The sequence below is a fragment of the Parus major genome, chromosome 1 (genome assembly GCF_001522545.3).
Source record: "Parus major isolate Abel chromosome 1, Parus_major1.1, whole genome shotgun sequence".
Taxonomy (NCBI): Eukaryota; Metazoa; Chordata; class Aves; order Passeriformes; family Paridae; genus Parus; species Parus major.
The window spans coordinates 62,520,567-62,541,226 of NC_031768.1; the positions used below are offsets into that span (position 1 = coordinate 62,520,567).

Genomic DNA, 20,660 nt, shown 5'->3' on the forward strand with positions numbered 1-20,660 from the left:
AAACTGCCACAACTATTTTGGCAACATTTACCAGTCTAAAAGTCAGCCTTTTAGGGCTGACCTAGCATGAAGAGTGAACCACATGCCAAGCCATAATTTTCCTTCTCATTCCAAAACTGCAATTGTCTCATTTTTTTTTTAAACCACAACTCAGTGTCTTAAGTCCAGCAGTGAATGTTAACAAAGCCTTGACCTGCAGAGGGCTAATTTCCACAGGGGCCATTAAAGGAGAAAAACTTTTCTATAAATGCCAGATTCTGTAAACTGAGAAGTTCATCACTGCAGTACCTAGAGTAGTGTGGAAAGTGCCAGGAATGGAATCCAGAACCCCATATTCGAGGGTGAGATTCTGCCTCCAGAGTCAGGTAGTAGAGGGTGGAGACAGCACAATTTGAAAGGTTTTAGTTGGGAATGAAAAATCCCATCCTTTAGCATTTTTGTTATTGCTTTGTCTGTGCTACTGAATCCTCTGTTAAGCTAGGTTCTTGGTCTGTCTCTCAAAAGCCAAGAGGACGCTCTAATTTGTAGCATAAGGCCAGAAGGAACTGCAGTGGCATCTGTCCCCTTTTGTTTTGGGATTGCACAGAAAAAGAGAGAGATCACAAATGCATGAAAAGAAAATAGTAAAGTGCTTTTTCCCCCAAGAGAACACTCCTATCACCAGAATTTCAGTTACATGAAAAGGGACACATTTTTATCCTCTCTCCCTGCCCTGCTACACTCTTTTGGTCACATTCCATCCTCCTGGCAGGCGCAGGAAAGATGACACCCCAACAGACAGAACTCAGGGAGAAGAGAAGATATTGAAATTTGAATCCAAGTGTGGATTCATCAGGGAAATGGGTGCTTTTGCTTTCCCTTCTTTTAGTCCCCATATGATCCGATGCGGTTCATCTTTCAGCTTTCCAATCTGCCTTTCCTCAGCTGGAGGCTGCAGCTATTGCTCTCCTGCACCGTGCTCTCAGTCACTGACACCATTGTGTGAGGAGGGAGGATCTGCTGCCTGCACTTCTGTTCTGTGAGGGCAGAGATTATAGCAGATGGAGGTTGCAGTTAGGTGCTGCTTAACTTTGCTGATACAAGCTAAGATGGTTAACCTTGGGCAATTTGCACATACAGCTCCAGATAGATTGGAAGTTTCCTTTGGAAGGTAGACACCTCCTGATTACCCACTGTGTAGGACTTACCACAGTACTAGATTTGAGCACAATCATAAAAATTGGCTTTGCATCCTCTTTTAAGTACCTTAGGTCCTATTTTAGATCTGGATCTAGGCACGGGAACTTCCTGCAGAACTCATGCTCATTTCACATCCTCAGTGTTTGGTTTTGACAATGGAATGCTTTACTTTTTTGGCAACTTTGGAGATCCAAAGTCTCCTGATACTTTTGTGTCTGGGTTCTTGCCACCGCTGCTATTAAATGAAAGGCTTGAAATTTGATGAAATTTAACTTAGAAATATTTTCGCTATTATCTTTGCCTTTAAACTGGTATCACAGCATCATAAGTATAATAAAGTAATTAAAACTTACTTCTCTTTTTTCAAGAAAGAGTAGAGAGGACCTAATTTGAAGTACAGGTAACAGAGAAAATGTAAGTAAGGGGCAGGAGTTAACACCTCATTCATTAAAATCTTTTAAATGCTTGGAATTTAATGCAGAGAAGTCTCCTTTTCACCATAATTATGTGAAAGACCAGAATAAAACAGAGTTAAATGGGGCAAATATATAAATAAGAGAACCTACAGTTTGCGGTAGCTTTACTTACTATCTTAATTATATATTTCCTTTGAATGTTTCATTTTTCCCTCCCTGGGACAGATGGAATAAATTAATCTTAAATGCAGCATAAAATCTATTCCAGATCCCCTCATATGCCAGTGTTTAAACAAAACTAACTAGAATAATAAAAGTCAGAAATGGAAAAGATCTATTAGCTGACCACCTAAAATTTTATATACAGAAATGTATCAATTTAACTAAACCTATTTCTAAATATTTAAGGAGGTTTGGTTACATCTTAAATCAGTTCAACAGTGGCTAGAGTCAGTTTATTTCACTTTGAAACCACTCTTAAAAGCAAATAACAGTGACCTGCTTTTAAGCACAGTTGCACTAGCTAAATAAATGCATGTGTGTATGCTAAGAATCAGAGAGACAAGCAGCACTATCCAACCCTGGTAGAAAAGACTACCAATACCACTTTCGTGGGGCTCAGGTTCATCCCTGGCCATTGCAGTGATGGAGAATAAAATGTTTACCCAAAACAGAGCCCTGAGATGGGAACCAAGAATTGTTGCCTCAGTTTTGCCTCTGTCTTGGGAATCTCCCCATGACATGGTATGTCTGAAAGTATGAATGCCTCCTACCTGAACCTGGTGATTCAAATTTTAGCAAGATGAGAACCAGACAAGCACAGCATTTTAGTCCCAGTCCAAAAGAAATTGTATGAATTTCATTTTGTGAGTAAATTGTTTTGGATGGCAGTTTACCAGTCACAAAGCATAGAATAGGTTGTTTCCATATGTTCTGAATTACTTTGTAGGTGCCTACATAGGACTGTTCTGTATGAGCCCCATTTACAGCATTTTGTCCAAACTAGCTTTTAACAAGTTGCTGGGGAAGGATGGAAGAGGAATTATTAAGGGGACTTATTCCATACATAAACCATATTTATGGGAATGTTAATGTAAAATCCTCCCCACAAAACAAGAAATCATTTATCTACTTTCAAAATTACATGCATGCAACCACTGCCAGATAGACAAAACAGATCAAAAACCAACTTTCCTATACTACGATTTTTTTTTTCCCCCTAATTCTTGATGAATAGTAGAAGCTGAAAATTTCCTCTAAAAACCTCTGAAGACACTGAGGGGGTTGACCTTCTGTAATGCTGAGAGGCCACAGGGCAGCATGTGAGTTCAGTGTCTCTCCAAGGTGGAGCAGCAGGAATTCACCAGTTTCATAATTTGGGGGTTGATACCGACTTCTTGCTCCTACGACATGGCAACATCATCTCGACAGCTCTTCCCAAGGTGTTCTCCTTTCCTTTTATTTCACAAGGGTCCTACCCACACCCAGATTATTTTAGAGTACCAGAACCATGCACTTTTGGAGACAACAGTAGCATGAACTACACCCGGCCTGTAAAACAGTGCTAGGTCTCACTATTAATTTGTGCTGCCATATAGAACTTGGGAGACCTCTGGCAGGCTTGGAATGAGGGACAGCAGTACCATACAATGTAGAGTTGGATATAAAAGTATTGCTGGCAAACTAAACCAGTTCAGCATTTCTTGGACCTACAGAAGGTTGTGTGGTATATTTTTATATTCTGGTCAGTTTTATGTCTTTAATTACAAGATTTTCGCTATTTTTTTCTTTTTTGTGGGACATAAATAAGAAAAAGTATAAGAAAATAATTTTTTTATTAAAAAAACTTTTTTTTTTACTTCCAATCACTTTCTGCAAGTGGCCATTTCCTGCAGCTGATAGAAATTTGGTGTTTGTTAGAGATTTTTGAAGAAAAAATTCCAACTCGTCTAAGCATTTTCTACAAAATATTAAAGGAAGAGGCCTCCAGTTTCGGGCTAGATTTAATTGTCCCACAATATCTACATTGTGGGGAACACAGAGCACCTCATTCTAGTTTTGTGCTTGAACCTGATTCAGAAAAGACAACAGCCAGTTCTCCCAAAAACTTAAAAATCAAAAGTTCTGCCACAGACTGAATGGACTCAGTGGATTAAGGGAAGATTTGTTTTTTTTGTTTGGGATTTTGTTTTGGGTTTATTGTTGTTTTTTGTTTGGTTTGGTTTTTTGTTTGTTTCTGCTTTTTTTTTGGCTGGGCAAGACCTCGGTTCACACTTATATGGGCGGATATTTGTATTTTTGTAAGTGGTGGAGAAAGAGATAGCTGTTCACTTCCAAATATGAAATAAGTAGACATGCATGGCATGACGCAGGAGCACACCCACAACTTTTTCCTTCACTCTCACCTTATAGACACTACCACTCAGCTTTCCTACATCAGCATTCAAAATACTTCTACCGGTCCTTTTGCATCATTACAGAAATTCTTATCGGCTTGGAACCACGCCTGCTTCTGTGTGTAATTTCTAAGTTATTGTATTCGATGTAATGAACAAGTGCCAGGCAGTACTGAGGGAGGCTGGAGAAAGCTCAGCACAGTGAAAGACTTCAAATAAAAGGCTGTAACAGCGGATGTTCCAAGACAGGATTGACAGCGAGGACGTCCATACATCCAACAGCCTCTCTTAACTTCCACTGGACACGGGGGGCTGCACCTTTACCCTGGAAACACTGCGGTGCCCCGGCGCTGCAGTAGTTTGTGGGCCGGCAGCCCGTGCCGGCGGTGTCGGGTGCCGGGCTCTGCCCGCGGGCCGGGCGCGCCGCAGGGAGCGGCAGCGGCAGCGGCGGGCGGTGCCTCCCGCGGCGCGGGGCGGGGGCCGGCCCGCCGGAGCTCCGGCTGCTCCCGCTGCTCCCGCTGCTCTCGCACACGGCAGGGCGGGCGCGGAGCCCCCCAGCCCCGCCGCCATGGAGAAGCAGCCCGGCGGCGAGGACGAGTGCGTGGACTCGGGAGCGGAGACGGGCGGGTGAGTGCGGGCGGCTCTCCCGGGCCGGCGGCGCCGCTCCCGCCCGGCCCGCGGGGCTGCACTTGTTGCCGGCGGCCGCCGCCGAGCGCGTCCCGGCAGCGGCGGGGCTGGGCTGGGGCTGGGGCTGGGGCTTCGTGTCTCGGGCAGAGCTTCCCTCCAGCAGCATCCCGCTCAGCGTCGAGTCTCCCTGCCTCGCCTTTCCTGTCCTCCTGGGACTCGGTCCGGCGTGACCCCCGGGGAGGCGGGAGGCATCACCCTGCTCCCACTGCCCCGGGGGGATTCGCGTTCCCCGTCGGTGAAGCAGTCCTCCTGCTACACACGGGATGGACGGCACGGAGAGGTCGTGGCTGTGAGTTCGAGCTCCAAAGCATGCTGTGATGGCTCGGCGGTGCGGCCAGCGCCCAGGGCTTGGTGCCTCACCACCCCTGTATCCCAGGGGATAGACCTGGCCTCTCCTTCTGGCAGTGACACCCAGACAGCATCAGGCTGTCTGATGAGAGAGCTGACTCCTTAGAAGGACTGTTTAGCAAGTTAGATTAGCAGGCACCCTGAAAGTGTTTTGTTGTTGTCATGATTCTCGTTGTGATACCATGCTAGCCTGTGAACTGCTGTAAACTTTGCTGGTAGTGTCATCTCAGACAAGGGGACTTTTTTTTTCCCCCCTGGCTCCATGACCCTGCTGCCAGAGGTGTGCTGTGTTTTTTTAGCTGGATGAGTTCTCCTAAATGAATGGAGCTGCAAGGATGATCCATGGGATCTCCCATTCAGGTCACACCTTCAGCCCATTTCTGTAAGCGAGAAAGGGAAGTGCTTTCAAGCCTGTCCTACATGCTGCTGCCACGGTATCTTGTCAGGAATGGCAGCGAGCCTTTGCCCCTCCTCCGGCTCCGGAAGGGCAAAAGGAGGTTGCATACTCCTGCCAAGGCTATTCTTTCCTGAATCTTTCTTGTCCTCCCTTCTTGCTCCTCCAGCTGTTTCCCTCCAAGCTTTTTGCCTGGTGCATCTTCTTTGGCCTCTAGTCTGACTCTTGCAAAACTGTAAAGCTATTCTTTGCACAGTGGTGTCAGGTGCACAACACCAAAACTGAAGGAGCAATATTACAGATAAAATTTAAAAGATGAAAATGGCATATGGTGATTTTTTTCATACATCCAGCTAGTAATCCAAATAATTTTTTAATCTCTTTTGTAGTCTGAGAAGTTAAGGATTTTTCCCATCACCTTGTATTGTGGGCCCATCTAACAGTAAAAGCTTTAAAATATTTTATGTGGCATAAGTTCCAAGGAAAAAAAATCCAGGCCTCTTTTCCAGATACAGATTAGTCCCTGTGAGGGACATGGGTGAAAGGAAGACAAAGTAATCAGTGAACTCATGCCTGGTTCAAAGCTCAAAAACCCCTTGACTGGTCAAGTCACTCTTAATTTGCTGTGTTTATCTGGAATGGAAAAACCTGGGTTTCCTTGGGACAGGCACTTGGAAGGATTTGACCCAGCTGGTGACATTAGCCTTTAGACCTCGGGGACCAGCGTGACAGCTGCCTCTGTCTGGTGTTGATGAGGTGCTAAAGCTGACGATTTCATGAAGCATCTCTGTCCCATACATGACACTGGAAAGTATAGGTCAGTGGAAGAGCCTGTCTGAGGACTCTGAACAAGGACACATGGCAATTAATAACTGCAGTGCTTTGGACTGATGTTTATTTTGAAAAGCAATGGGTCTCTGCATTTCAATTATTATTTTTAGTTTTGTTTAGCAGCTATTTAATTCTGATAAACATGTTGCGTATGTCTCCTTCACAATGTTTATATTTCAGCTTTCTCACCAAACCAACTGTTCACAAGCACTTGCTTTTCCCTCTAACCAGAGCTGCATTTTGCTTTGTCTCAGTCCCATCACAGCTATTGCTAAATTGAACTGTATTCCTTTTTCTCCAATTACTCAATGGTAAAAAATTTAAAAATAAAAAATAAAAAAAATAACTATTCTTAGCTTCAGCAGTCATCTTCCGAAAGAGCAAGGAGGAGCAGCCGTCAGAGTGATTCAGTAACAGTTTTGCATGGAGTGGTCCCTTTCTGTCACTCAGGGAACAATAGTGGATAGTGACTGTAGTAAATCCAGGCACTGCACGCCCCTGTCATCTCAATGATTGTACATAATGATGTGTGAGCTCTTACACGGAGCCTGGGCTGCTGAAGCTGCTTAGAGCAGCTGACAAATTTAACACATCAAGTACTCCACAGGGCATATGTTGCTTAAGGTTTTGTTGTGGCTGCCAGCTACAAAAGCAGGCAAAACTCTCTGCAAGATCAATTACAATTCAAACCCTTCATTTTCCTAATCCTTTGGAAAAATATGTTCCTCTTACTGCATTTGCCTTGGTAAATAGGGTTGGCAAAGAGTCTGCTGAGCAAAAATAGCATATTTGGAGTTCCTGAATCCAATAAGAATGGATTGAGCTGGTTTTGTCAAGTACCTAAATAAAGGGTGTAGAACGTATAAGCCAATTAGTTTATATTGGCTGTTTATTAATGAGATTTGAAATAGTTTGGCAATCCTTGATCTGAGAGACTTTGCCTATACAAGTTGTAGCTTCTCAGGAAACATATTTTGGGAGTTTTTAGTATAAAAAAACTTATTTCATCTGCTACTAAAAACTCTTAGTCCAGAAGTATGTAACACAGAACTTTCTCTGGTAGTAGTATTAGTAGTGAATTTGTACTATAAAACCCAACATTTTAGGAAGAATAGAAGTCTTTCTTTGGTTGAAAGAAAACAGAGAGGAAAAACAAGTGGAAGAAAGATTGAAGGGAGGAGAAATGTGGATGTTTACAGAACTGTAGTAAAATGGCAAAGAAAAACACCAAAGTGAGAAAAACAAGTTACCTAAAATGAATTGTAGAAATACTAATTTTAATGTCTTCTTCATTTTACAAGCTATGCAAATGCTGTTATTTCACTGTCTTTGAACAGCAGAGCAAAGATGACAAAGTAAGACAATTCTGGAAGTTGTTAGGCATGCCTGAGTGTGAGGCAACGAGACAGATTGGCTACCACTGATATAAAGGACAAAGCATCAGCTTCATTCACTGTATTCAGGACTGTTATCCCAAGTGAATGTGGAAAACCAGGTAGTTTCTCAGTTCTAAACATTAGTGTTCGAAATATTTCAACATCCATGACAGTTCCCAGCAGAAGTTCACTTGTTCAATGAGACAGCTGTAAGAGCCCATGTCTTATTAGCTTACTGATTGTCTCAAAGTTTGCCTAAACATGTAGTTTCTTTCCTCACTTTAAAGTCATTTAAAATTTTGCGACTTTATAACTTTTAATTTATTTGAATTTGCAACTCATCCACTTGTTTTTCAAATAAATTATTAATCTTTCTAGAGAAAGTGGGGAGGCATTGCTGAAGTACCAGGTGGGGAGGTTTTTTGTATAATTAGTTTAAGATGTAAATATTGATGATGCAAACTGAATTAAGTTGTAGTTAATCGTTGAGTATTTGATGAATTTTAGGGAGGAAGGAAGGTTATAGTATTTTTTGGTAGTAGGTAACAGCAACAGAACAGTTCAATAAGATATAGAGAAATCCATTGCAAAACAGAGAAACAATAGATATTTGTAGTTTATGACACTGTACCATGCAGGTATTTGTAACATATTTTAGCAAAATCCATTTCTGTTTGGTCACAGTTAATTTTCATGGTGCACGTTGCCTCCTTTATATTTTCTCCTGTCCCTCATTCCTCATATTAATTTTGCAGAGATTATGTTCATTCTTGGAGTGTGCTATACTTCTTTGTTGGTTTTCCTTATGACTTTCCCTAGCTGCATGTGTGGTCCTGGCCAAGTCACAAATTATTTGAGACTCTGTTATCTCTTAAGCAGATCAAAAAAGCCTTTATATAATTGTTGCAGTTCAGTAAAAGGTGTGAGGTTCTAAAACAGAAAATACACTTTTTAGTAGAAGATAAGTCAGGCTATTTATATTTATATCTAATTATAATATAGTATTAAAAATCTTATAATATATAAGATATTAAATATTCATATTCTAAGTATGACAGTATAAAAATATAAATTATATATATTGATATATTATATTTAATATAAATATACAAATATGACTAATATAGTATATAAATATACTATAAATATATAAATATATAAATATAACTATAAATATATTGAAATGTAATCTATATTAAATATAAATATGAACACACACAGCTATATATATATATAAATAAAAAGTTGTACCGCACTTAGAGGTAAAATATCAAGAATACTGTAATCCATGTGTGTCCTCAGTCAGAATGGGTCACTTAAATTATCAAATGAATAGCTGAATGGTTTATTGGAGTGAGAGGCTGCTTTCATGTCTCATGTTTCTGGCTTTAAGGAATTAAACACTCATGACTTTTTATGGCAGTCCTTCAAACTGACATGTCAGTCTCTTGTCACGTATTTCATCCATCTATGAGAAACTCTCAGGAACACAAACCACTGTTGTTGAAAGCTATTTTAAGGCCTTTTTTTACCTTGGGGCTTCCTTTGTTTTGGTTTGGGGTTTTGGGCGTTGTTTTGCTGTGAGGTTTTTTGCTGACACTTTCACTTCATATATAGACCCATCAGTCCAGATATGTCATGATACTCAAGTTGTCTCTGATTTGACATTCAAATAATGTAAAGTTGAGCTGTTTGTCACAAACTGGGGTTGAGGCACCATTTCTAGCCAGATTTACTCTGTGAAATGAAGCTGTTTGGTTGGACATCGGGGCAGGCAGACCTGCGAGTGCCAGGCACTGGAGTGAGGCACAGAAAGCAAGGCTGAAGCAGACTTTAAATCACCTTCTGGAGGCCATGAGCTCTATGCTGATATCTGTAATTTTTAGGTCCCAGCAAGCAGCGAGGTTCATCTCCGCTGAATGTAGGTGTGTGAGGGTATGATGTTTGGTATAAATCAGGCTTCTTCTGTTGTTAATTAAGAGAACCAGGACCTCAGGAGAATAGGTCAGCCCCTAGCCTGGGATGGGTGGATAACATGCCACCTGATGCCTCCCTCTGGGAGGGCTCTGTGAAGAATCACTGAGCAGGATGTACAGCCAGGTGTGCTCACTAAAGCACAGGGTGGTCCTGCCTCATCAGGGGCTTTCTGGAAGATGACAAACAACTTTTCAAACCTTATACAACAAAGGTGTCTGTCCCATGAGGTCTCAAACATTGCTGTTGGTAATAAGCTCTGGAGTGTAGTGGTTAGAGCCTCCTAATGGTAATCTGTCATCTCTCTTTGTCGCTTTCCTAGAAATTCAGAGCAAGGAGTTTAGAGACAAGTTGTTGTGAGTAATTCCATTTCATCCTGAGTGCACAAGCAGAAGTACCATGAGGGTGCCAGATTTGTGCTGGACTGGTGAAGCAGATCGTAATCTGACCTGCAGGAATTTGGTGAGAAGAAACCCAAGACAGAGCTATAAAACCAAATCTTCTAATTCGTTCCTGGGGCTTTAACTGCTGTAAAATACTCCCATGTGCCCTGTGGAGCATTTTCTGAGGGAGGGAAGGAAAAGAAGCTGTTAAATACAGTACTTAATATGAAACAGTGAAATGTGCCACAACTCTAGGTATAGAAGGCGTGGGAAATGTGACTCCAGCAGGTTTCATTCCATCAGTCCTAGGCAAGCAAAGGATGCAGAGAGCAGAAAAGGTTGTTAACTTTCTACTATTTCATTTTGGGGAGTGGGATTAATGAGCCCTTGCAATGGAGACCATGGGCATATCGGGGTATAGTATTATGTTAGAATTACTTGAGATGTGTTTGTTTTATACAGCAGGCTGCCTTCAGAGATGTTGCACAGCTCAGAGACCTTGGTTCCAGCCACGCCAGTGCATTAAACAGCACACAGGGGTGTCCCTGAGCAAAGGACAGAGTTGTCCATATTGTTGAATCCTTAAAATGGTTTGATGGCATCAGTTTGAATGGGGCCATCCAGCTCTCCTCTATGTCTTTCCTGGGTATGTTTTACCGTGGGCCAGGAACTTGTTTTGCCACGTTGCCATGGTTTGGGGATCATTCCCAGCAGACTATTGCCAGGATGTTTTGGAAGGCGAGAGGTTTTACTGGTGCAGGTGGAGACTGTTTCACGGCACTTGGCCTCTGTCCCAGGCAGTTCCCTTGGGAGTGTTTGTTTATGGCTGCAGCTGACAGTGCTGGAGCTGTGTTGAGGTGGTGCTGTGCCACAGCTGATCCGTGTGCCCAAGGAACCCAAGCACCCAGTGATGCCGGAGTAGCTGCATTGCTTGTGTGAGCCAGAGCTGTAAAATAGCCATGTTCTTACCCAGAGAAACAGGCTTACAGTGTTTTTATGTACCATATTCAGCAATAGTGCGAGCTGCACTAGCAGCTTCTTGCTGGAACTCAGTGGAATGCTTCCCTCTCTTGGATATTTTGAGGTTCTGAATCAACCATCAGCAGTGGGAGGTGCACAGAGATCTCAGAGGATTATTCAGTATCTTTTGTGCTCCTGATGCTCTTACTAATAATGCACAAGTCTGATCCTTCAGTGGTGGTAATGAGAGCTGAGGTCCCACCTTTATGACAGGCTTCCACATTCCTGTTTGAATGTCTCTTGACATCTTCACAGCTCCTCTTTGCTGGTGGGCTGACCATTGAGCACACATTCTATGCAGACTGATGTGTCTTTTGACTGAGCTATAAGCCTTCCTTTTCAGTACCTCACACTGTTTCAATACCCCGTTTGATAATTTTTCTTCTCATTATGTGCCTATAAAGGGAACAGTCCTCTATTTGTTCCCTTTCTGTCATGGATGTTTTTTTCCTTTTATCTATAATTTAACATCTATCAGAGGAAATAGCTTGCTGCAAGACCATGTAATAGGCCTGGAACCTCTGAGCCCCAGTGTGCTCCCAGGTGTCACCATTAAAGCACATGAGTGCTTTACTCTTGAGTTATCCTATTGAGAAAATCCTCTTCCAAGGGAAATGATAGAAGCCAATACTCAGGATGTTTAAAACAGGGATGAAAAGAACAGAAAGGAATACAGTTACTTGATGTCCAAGAGCCTGTATGCCCCAGGAGATGTTTATTTCAGTACTTCATTTTTCTAATGCATAATTCTGTCAAAGGGTATGTTGTGTGTGCCAGTCTAAAAAGCTTAAAAAACTTATCCTAGCTTCAGAATTTTGTGTCTTAAATAGCTGACTGTAAAGAAAATAAATTTAATTTATAAGCCACTTGCCAATGCATGCCATGAATCTGAATGGTTTCTTCTAATATTTTGAGAACAATAATAATTTTACTAGCACTGTGGTTTTGTTTTTTTGTTCTCAAGGACTAGACTCAAGAAAAAGAAAGGAGCTGGAGGGAGAATGAAAGGTGATTCAGGTTGTCCCTGAGAGCATACAGAGAGACTCATATTCATCCCATTTGGTTTTAGACACATGGTCTAGGGTTCTACATTAGAAATGTGGCTTCTCTAGGCTTCTTCTCTAGACAACAGCTAGGGAGAGATACTTCAGACCTCTCTTTTTTTATTGACAACCAAGGGAGCTCAGGGAGGGTACAGCCCTCATTTCATTTTCTGAGGTTGACATGAGCCTTTGAGCCTAATTACCCTTTTTATTAATTTGTGGATGTCGGTTATGCAACAAACATGAATTAAATATTAGCTTAAACCACAATGGAACTACAAAAAGACTCCTGCAATACAATTCTAAAGCCTGTTAAAATGTGTCTGTGCAATTAGTCTCCCAGCACACTGTTGTCTCCTCCTTTCTCACCCCCTATCTTTTTCTTTTTCCTCTTGTTTCATTTGTCAGGTCCTGCCTGTACACAGACTGCTACTCCCTCAGTTCAGGATTCATTAATTCTCCATGTCCTATAATGTGCCTGCAGCACTTTGGGATAATAAAATAACAGTGTGAAGTAATAGAATGCTGTTCCCACTTGCAGTAAGCAAAAGGCAAAATGTTGTCTTGCTTCCATCCGAAATACAAGCAGTGCAGATTCATTTTGAATTAGCTGCCAACTGCTGAACACTGATACATTGAAGGACAGCCCCAGGCTGTTTTCAAACAGAAGTGCAGACTAAATGAATCCTTGCCTGGGATGCTTGGAGGCAGCTGGATGTATATTGCTTGCCTCTAGGCTTATGGAGAATGACATGTTGCACAGTTTTCACACCCTTTCAAATCTACATGGTGCCAAGTGACACTGATGTGACTTGCTGCTGAAAATACTAGGTGGTTTTATGGCCTGCATAGCAGTTATCCAGCCCCTGGCATCACTTCCCCTTGGTCCCTGCCTAGGGCCAGACCAGTGGTGTGTGCATTGCCCAGCAGTAGGAGCAAGAAGGTCTCCTTCTCTGCTCATGTTGATGTCCAGGTGTTAGAAAGATAAATTAGAATTTATCAGTCAGTAGAATTGCCTTGGTAAATTTTAGGGCTTGATGTGCTTCAGTGGTCTCAGATGTAGGGGGAGGTTAGCAAAGCTTGGGGAGAGGGATGTGCTGCTGATAGTGGGCACAAAGAATGCAGAATTCATGGGGCACAAGGACATTTGGCAGAACTCACAAGATAAAGAAGAAACTAACAAAGCCAACTAATTTCAGCAATTGTGCTGAAGTCAGCTCTAACTGGGTAGAAAGCAATTTTGTCAGGGGAGATTGTGACCATCAACTCTCAACCCACTGACTCAAGGGATGGGCTGATGATTGGCATGAGAAGTGAGAGAAACATGTGGCCAGTCAAAGGTAGAATACTGATCAGTAACAGAACTGTATGGCTGGTAGCCAGTGGACCCTGTTTTCTTTGCTTGCTAAAATGTGGTGTGGAGCTTTGATGATCGGGGAGCCAGCCTGTTGTGGGCCACACCAGCTCCCTGCTTTGCACAAACTAGACAAAATAAGTGGGAATACCTCGTCTTGGTGTGTAAATTGGTGCTGCACACGGGGCAGTGAGTGAGCTCACATTCAGGACAACAATGTCATTACTGCCTCTGCCCTTCCCAGCTACATGAGGGTCCTGGGGTTGAGGGGTAGCACTTGATTCATGGAGGAGGTGCCTGAGAGTGGCTGCTAATGACATAAACCTCCGGTGTCTGCCAGTGGGACAAAGATGTGTCCTTGCTCCTTGGCCTTATCAAAGTGGCTGGGGGTGCAGGAGTAGCAAAGAAGAGTGAGGGAGAGCTGCTAGCCCCTACCAGCAACTCCTTCCCCAGACCTTTTCCAAAAACTATGAAAACCTCATGGCACTCAATGGTATTGGTGAATCCTTTTTCATGAGTTTTGTGAAAAAATTCAGGTCGTGTCATCTTTCACTAGTCCAGCAGGATTGGCAAGAGTTGGGGGTAGTTCCTCAACGTCTTCTCACCCAACGAGTAGTTTTGGCATCTGGTCTGCAGAGTACTGAGTGCAAAGCTGTGAAATATGGGGATGACTGTAATTGCTTTTTCCTTCTGCAGAGATATGTCCATATTAAAATCAAAAGCAGATACTCTAGATATGTGGGATTGGTGTCCTTTATTCCCTTGGTTGCCTGATAGCCCAGAGTATGAGGGTTTCCTGAGAATATGCTTAGACGGTAGCTACTTCCAAACACATCTCTTGGGAGTCAAGGCTCGTGTGGTTTCTTTAATTCAAAGCAATGTTGCAAATTTGCTGTAACTATTACATAAAACAAGCATTTAGGTTTGAATCCAAGAGCTGTGTCAAGGCTCCCAAAACAAGCACTTTGCCTGTTCAGGGCACTGCAGGGCACACAGGCCATGTGTTTATGGTGGCAGAGTGCTCTGGTGCATGGGGTCTGTTTTGGGGATGCAGCAAGTGTGAGGGTAGAGGCTGTGTAACTGTAAACTCCAAATCTAAACACTCAAAGGTCATAGATAGGGCATCAGCGGTGGAGTTTGGTTTTTTTTTTTTCCCTTAAATTTTAAGTGATTGCATGTTTGCTTTACCTTATTATTTCTGAATCTTCAGGATATGAATGGGCTATGTTTTACTCAGCTCAGAATGAAGTTTTCAGGAGTTTGGAGTTACATGCAACTAAAAAATTAGTTGCACTGTTGCTTAAAATACTTAACTGCTCTGACTTTTCTCACAGATAATCCAGTGTGCACTGAACTAGAACCAATGGCTGTATAGTTTTACTGAGATGTCTTCAAGAAGAGAACAGTCTACTAAAGCAAAAAGCTTTGTCGTCTAAATGTTTATATTTTGGCATTCTGTTTTTCTCCTTCTCTGACAGTTGTGACTGTAGAACTATAAAAATTCTACTCATCAAACAGAGTTCTCTTAAAAAGATGTCCAAAAACATGATCTGCAAAGCAACATTTAGAGGACATAAAGTGAGGAAGGAGAGGGGCTTAGTCAAAGCCCAGTAGACTTCTATTCCTAACCTGTGTCTGATGCAGACAATTTCTTCCTTATGGAGAACTTTCTGAGCTTTTATATTCACACCTAGAGTTAGGTAGCATGAATAACCCCTAGATAAAACCATAGTTAATTTACTCATTCTACTTACATATTTTCAAAATTCAGTTTTTCTGAAGCAGCATTCAAAACCTCTTCCAGTCATTCTCTTAGCACAAAAAGAGTTCTAGATGGACATCAAACTATTTCAATAAGCACTGTGTGTTAGTTTTGGTAATGTTTTCATTATCTCTTTTAGATTTAATACATTCTAATTAAAATCTTTGTCTTGCAGGTCTGAGTACAGCCGTATGTCCTCTACCAGCAGTGAGTATAACTTTGAGATTCTTTTTTTAAATGGCTTATTATATTTTCCTTTGTTCTGCTAATATTTATTAACATCAGCCTGGTGTTATTGACAGAGTTTGCTTTGACACAGTAAAGCCTCCATTTCTTCTCTCCTGGGATCCATGTCTAGGAACAGTATAGAAAATTAAACTGTTTGAATGTTTTTGACCAAAATACAAACCATGTGTAAGGTCCTAAACATTGGCGCTCACAAGGATGCAAGGCAAAATGAGAACAAAATCTATAGGCACTGTGTGGGCCAGTGTGAATGGGCCCTCAGGCCAAAGGAGTTTGCAGTGGTGAATGTCATTAGAGCTGGGAATGCAGGAATAATTGAATGTTTATTGCAAGCTGATGCCAACAAAGCTCTTCAGAGCCACTCTAGTGAAGTCGGTTTCTTATTTCAGAGATGGTAGATGCTCTACTAAGTGCCACAGATTTTCTAGACTTTCTAGACACAGTCTTTCTGTATTTACAATGCCAGTTGATTTTCAGTTTATCCAACTGATAAAAGACAAATTCCTGTGTCTGGATTATTTTTTCTTTAGTTTTCACCAGTGCAAAATGAGCAACAAGGAACACTTTTCACTCCATCTACTTCCTTAGTTGTAGAACACACTGCATCTGCAGCATTTTGAAATGCAATAATGCTTATTCATGTATGACTGCTGCTATCTCTTCCTGTCCAAGTGCAAAGTGATGTCTGTCTTCCTGATTCACACACAGACTGTGAGCTTTATTTATGCCAAGCAAGCACATCAAAAATTCCTAGATGACAAGTTGTGTTTTATAATCTGGATCTTTAAGCACCATGAAAATCAGAGGGGAAGAAAGCTGACAGTTTTTTTCTCATTCACACATTCTGGCTGAAGTGTGGAGAGGGTTATTTTCCATCTCCCGTGGTCTTCACTGAAGGGCTTTAATTGATTTCAACAAGAGCTGGATGAGACAGCATTCGTAATGTCTGACTCCTGAGCTGATGTGACTAGCAAGGAACTCACTGTCTTTCCTCCATCTGCTCAGTGTGTGTGTGTCTGAGAAGGAGAGAATTTAGTGCAGCTTTTTCCTAAATTCTGTTGTTTAAATAGATTTCTGGATTCTCACTGTCAGGCATAATTTTTGAAATGATTGGGAGGCAAAATCCAAGCAATCAGCTTCTCAGTGATAGCGAAGGCATATTGGATTTGCCTGGTTACACCAGATGTGTGGCACACCACCCTCTCAGCTCACCATTTCAGATGATGGCTTGGGGAATATGCTGCCAACTTCTTCCACTTTTTGGGTGGTGACTCATACTTACTTGCTTAAAGGAGGCAGATTGGTTCAAAAGACAAGGTGCAAGTAGAGTATTCCTCATTTAAAAATTTGGTTTGAACCCCTTAAAAACTTTGCATGACTGCTGCACATTTTACAAATAAAGGTAGCAAATTGCATTTGTATGCCTTGGTTTTTATTAAATGAGGTGTTTCCACGGGGAATGAATCTTTTGTTACGTGGCAGCTACAGTGTGTCACATTAGCTATGGTCTCCTCAGTGTCTTGCTGGCTGCTGCTGTCCAGTGTATGTGGCAATTGCAGTTGTGTTTCAACACCAGTAATTTGTCAGTACAAGGAGGTATTATCATTCCAGCAAAGACAAACAAGTTCAGGAGACAGAAGAGTCTCTTTCTCTTTTCCGCTTCCAAGGCAAATTATAGTGATACAGCTTCACAAGTAGCAGTATTTAACTTCGCCTTTTGAGGGGTTTGTGTGGTTGGTTTGGTCAGACACTGAAACAGTAACAGAAGGAGTTGCATGAAAGAATTTTGGTAAAATAGAAATACCTTCATGTCAGAGGCTGTCACGGGTATGTAATGCATTTCAAAGATTGTTGGAGAAGAAAGATTTAAAAAAAGGTGATTTGGAAATTTTAATTTCTTTGGGGAAAAGATTCAGTAAGTGGTACCATTCACAGTGCAGAAAGCAGTCTAATCAATGATGCTGTTAAGCCCTAGTGTAGCACAAAGTAAGCTGTTGTAAATTAGGAATGAAAGAATCTCTGTTACCTGAAGCTGCTTCACCTGAAGCTCCTGTTCTAATGGAGTTTATCTAAATCAGAAGGATTGCAGGGGCCCTATTTGCTGGTACCAGTGGGGCTCCAATTTCAGTGTTTAACTAATGAATTATCTTTTTGGATAAACTCCTCTGGAGAGTTTTCCACAGACATGCCAAGAAAAGGTTGAGAAAGACTTAGCAAGTGAATCAACTACAGTTTCTATCACAGCAGCTGAGCAAACAGCAGGACTTTGCACCAATGCAAAGTTGAACAGGAACTCCAGACCCCCCAAGTCAGAAAACCTCATCGACTGCTAAATTCCAGTGGCAGGATCATTCTGTGTTTATTTCTAGTACTTTTTTTCCCCTGAGCACATGGCAGCAGCTATTGTGGTCAGCATACTGCTTCAGCAGTTCAAAGCCCTGCCTGGTGGATTGGCTGGACCATGGGTTTTTGGCAGACTCTCACTTCTTTTCTTCTTTGCCCTTATGTCCCAGCTTCAGACAACCAAAAATGCTTTTTACTGGCAGCATTCATCTAACGTTTGTGGTTTTGTACAGCAGGTAGTTTGGGGACAAGAAGCAAAGTTTGCAGAGTGAGTGTGTTTCGACAAGAAAAGGCAGCAGGTGCCTGCTGTGCGGGCTTTGGCTGTTGTCAGGGTGACTGTGGACTTTGCCTTGTCCTATTGAGTTGAGTAAAAATGTCACGCAAACCTGTCTGCAGGATGATGCATCTGGAGGTATAACAGCTTTCAAAGGTTCAGCAGTGTGATTGCAGTGAAGAGAAATGCTTTTTTTTTTTTTTTTAAATTTACCTGAATGCTGGTGTGAGTAGTTACTTTTTCCTTTGTTCTTTAGGAGGAAGAGTGCTTTGTCTTTTTGGGATGTTTTGCCTATTGGTACCTTCATTAATCTAGGAAATGTATTAACCTTCTTTCTCCTCATATTTTCAATTACCTTTTCAATTATGGTTTTCAATTACCATTTAAGCTTCCCTAATCCTTTATGATAGAGAATTGTGCTAGGCACTTTACACCCACAGAAGGGACATTTACCTGAAATACATAATGCCAAAATACAAAGACCATAAGTGGTGTATGGATACAGACAATCAGAATCACAAAGAAATAATTAATTAGTCTTGGTCGGCACAATAAACAGCAGTCTCTGTACATCACAATTTTAATTATCTCCAGATTGCTTTGAGCTATGTGTTTCATGGATGATTTTCAACTAGGGAGGAGGAGTTTTAATGGGGGCTGCTTATTGCCTCTTCTGTTTAATTTTTGCATTGATAATAATGGCTCTTCAGAATGACACAAACCAGAAATGGACATTTTTGAAACATGACTTTTGTCATTTGTAACATTAACAAAGGATGAGAGGAAATGGCCTCAAATTGCACCAGGGAAAGTTTGTATTAGATATTAGGAAAAATTTCTCCACTGAAAATGTGGTCAGGCATTGGAACAGGCTGCCCAGGGAAGCGGTGGGGTCACCATCCCTGGAACTACGTGGATGTGGAACTCAGGGACATGATTTAGTGGTGAACAGGGCAGTGTTAGGTTAATGATTGGATTCAATGATCTTAGAGGTATTTTCTTACCTTAAAAATTCTATGATTTGAAGTATTCCACACCTAGTCAGCCCTGGAGCCAATAGAACTCGGTTGTCTTAGAAATTATTGTGGAAGAGAATGAATTATTTTTTTTTTTTGCCTGGCAGTCAAGTAAGTGCCTGAATACACATTTGTACTGGTCCAGCTAAGTTGGTAAGTGAAATATAAAAATGGTCCTATAGGATAAGATGCAAGTTTCTGGAAGAGCTTAGAGCATTTGAAATTTTAGAACCCTGTAGCATGCAGTAGTTCAGGTTGTGCTTCTCAGTGAGGTAAAGGGCAAGCTTGTCACCCACCTGCTTTGCAGTTGGAAAAGTGGTAATTCACCTTCCCCTGCTCCCCTGCCTTTCCTTAGCATCTAGGAAACAAATGAGTCCTTGTAGGGTGCTCCTATTCTTTTGTGCTAAACCTGAGAGCTGGGGCATTAAAACTTTTATTTCCGTGTTGCACATACCCACGTTCCTAGCCTATGGAATTTCACTCGCTTTCTGTTTCTAGAAATCAAACACAAGAAAGTTTGTTTTGGCAGATATAAAATACGTGGGTTACTGCACATGTTTCTTTTTAATAAATGCTCTTTAATAAATATATAATAAATATATAATAAATATATAAAAATACATAATAATTACTTAAATGTTAATTTATATTTAATAAATATATATATATAAATAAATGTTTGATGTTCTTTTTCTACGCCGGTATAAATTCAGATTTTTCTTTTGGGATTTGGCCAAGGTTTGGCCAACATTTTGTCAGTGTCATCTGCATCAGCTCCCCAGGCTTGTGACCCTGTGGGAAGCCCACACTAGAGCAGGCTCCTGCCAGAACCTGCAGAGCCTTGAAGAGAGGAGCCCATGCTGGGAGCAGGTTTGCTGGCAGAGCTTCTGACCCCCATCAGGGGCCCACGCTGGAGCCCATTCCTGAAAGCCTGCAGCCCACAGAAGGAACCCACACTGCAGCAGTTTGTGAAGAACTGCAACCCGTGGGAAGGACTCATGTTGGAGAAGTTGATGGAGGACTCTCTCCCGTGGGTGGGACCCCACCCTGGAGCAGGGGAAGAACTCCTCTCCCTGAGAAGGAAGCAGCAGCAGAAATGATGTGATGAACTGACTGTAACCCCCATTTCCCATCCCCGTGTGCCACTGCAGGGAAGGAGGTGGAGAATTAGGAGTAAACTTAATCCCAGGAAGGAGGGAGGGGTGGGGGCAGGTGTTTTTAAAATTTGTTTTATTTCTCATTATCCCGCTTTGATTCTGATTGGTAATAAATTCAACTCCTTTCCCAAAATCAAGTCTGCATTGCTCATGACAGTAATTGGCGACTGATCTCTCCCTGTCCTTAACTCATGACCCTTTCATTAAATTTTCTCTCCCCTGCCCAGCTGAGGAGGGGAGTGATAGTGTGGTTTTGGTGTGCACCTGGTCTCCAGCCAGGGTCAACACACCACAAGATGCCTTGTAACAAAAGCACAGGGAGAAATGGTTTCCTGTTATTTGTACATCGTTTCAAAATCAGTCTTCAATGAACTGTTAAAGGTGATGAAAACTAACCAGCAGCAGGAAGGGGGAGTGGCACTGATTTTGGCTTTGAAAAATCTATCACCTTATCTATCACC

General features: G+C 41.9%; 1 protein-coding gene across 1 annotated transcript in view; it reads left to right on the forward strand.

Annotated features, from left to right (window-relative positions):
* Positions 1-4,493: 4,493 nt before the first annotated feature.
* The window catches only part of FAM124A (family with sequence similarity 124 member A), a 42,432-nt gene continuing 26,265 nt past the window's right edge, over positions 4,494-20,660 (forward strand). Inside the window, exons 1-2 of the mRNA XM_015628093.2 lie at positions 4,494-4,618; positions 15,339-15,370. Of these exons, the coding sequence (XP_015483579.1) occupies positions 4,560-4,618; positions 15,339-15,370 (91 nt within the window). The 5' untranslated portion in view covers positions 4,494-4,559. The remainder of the gene's footprint in view (positions 4,619-15,338; positions 15,371-20,660) is intronic.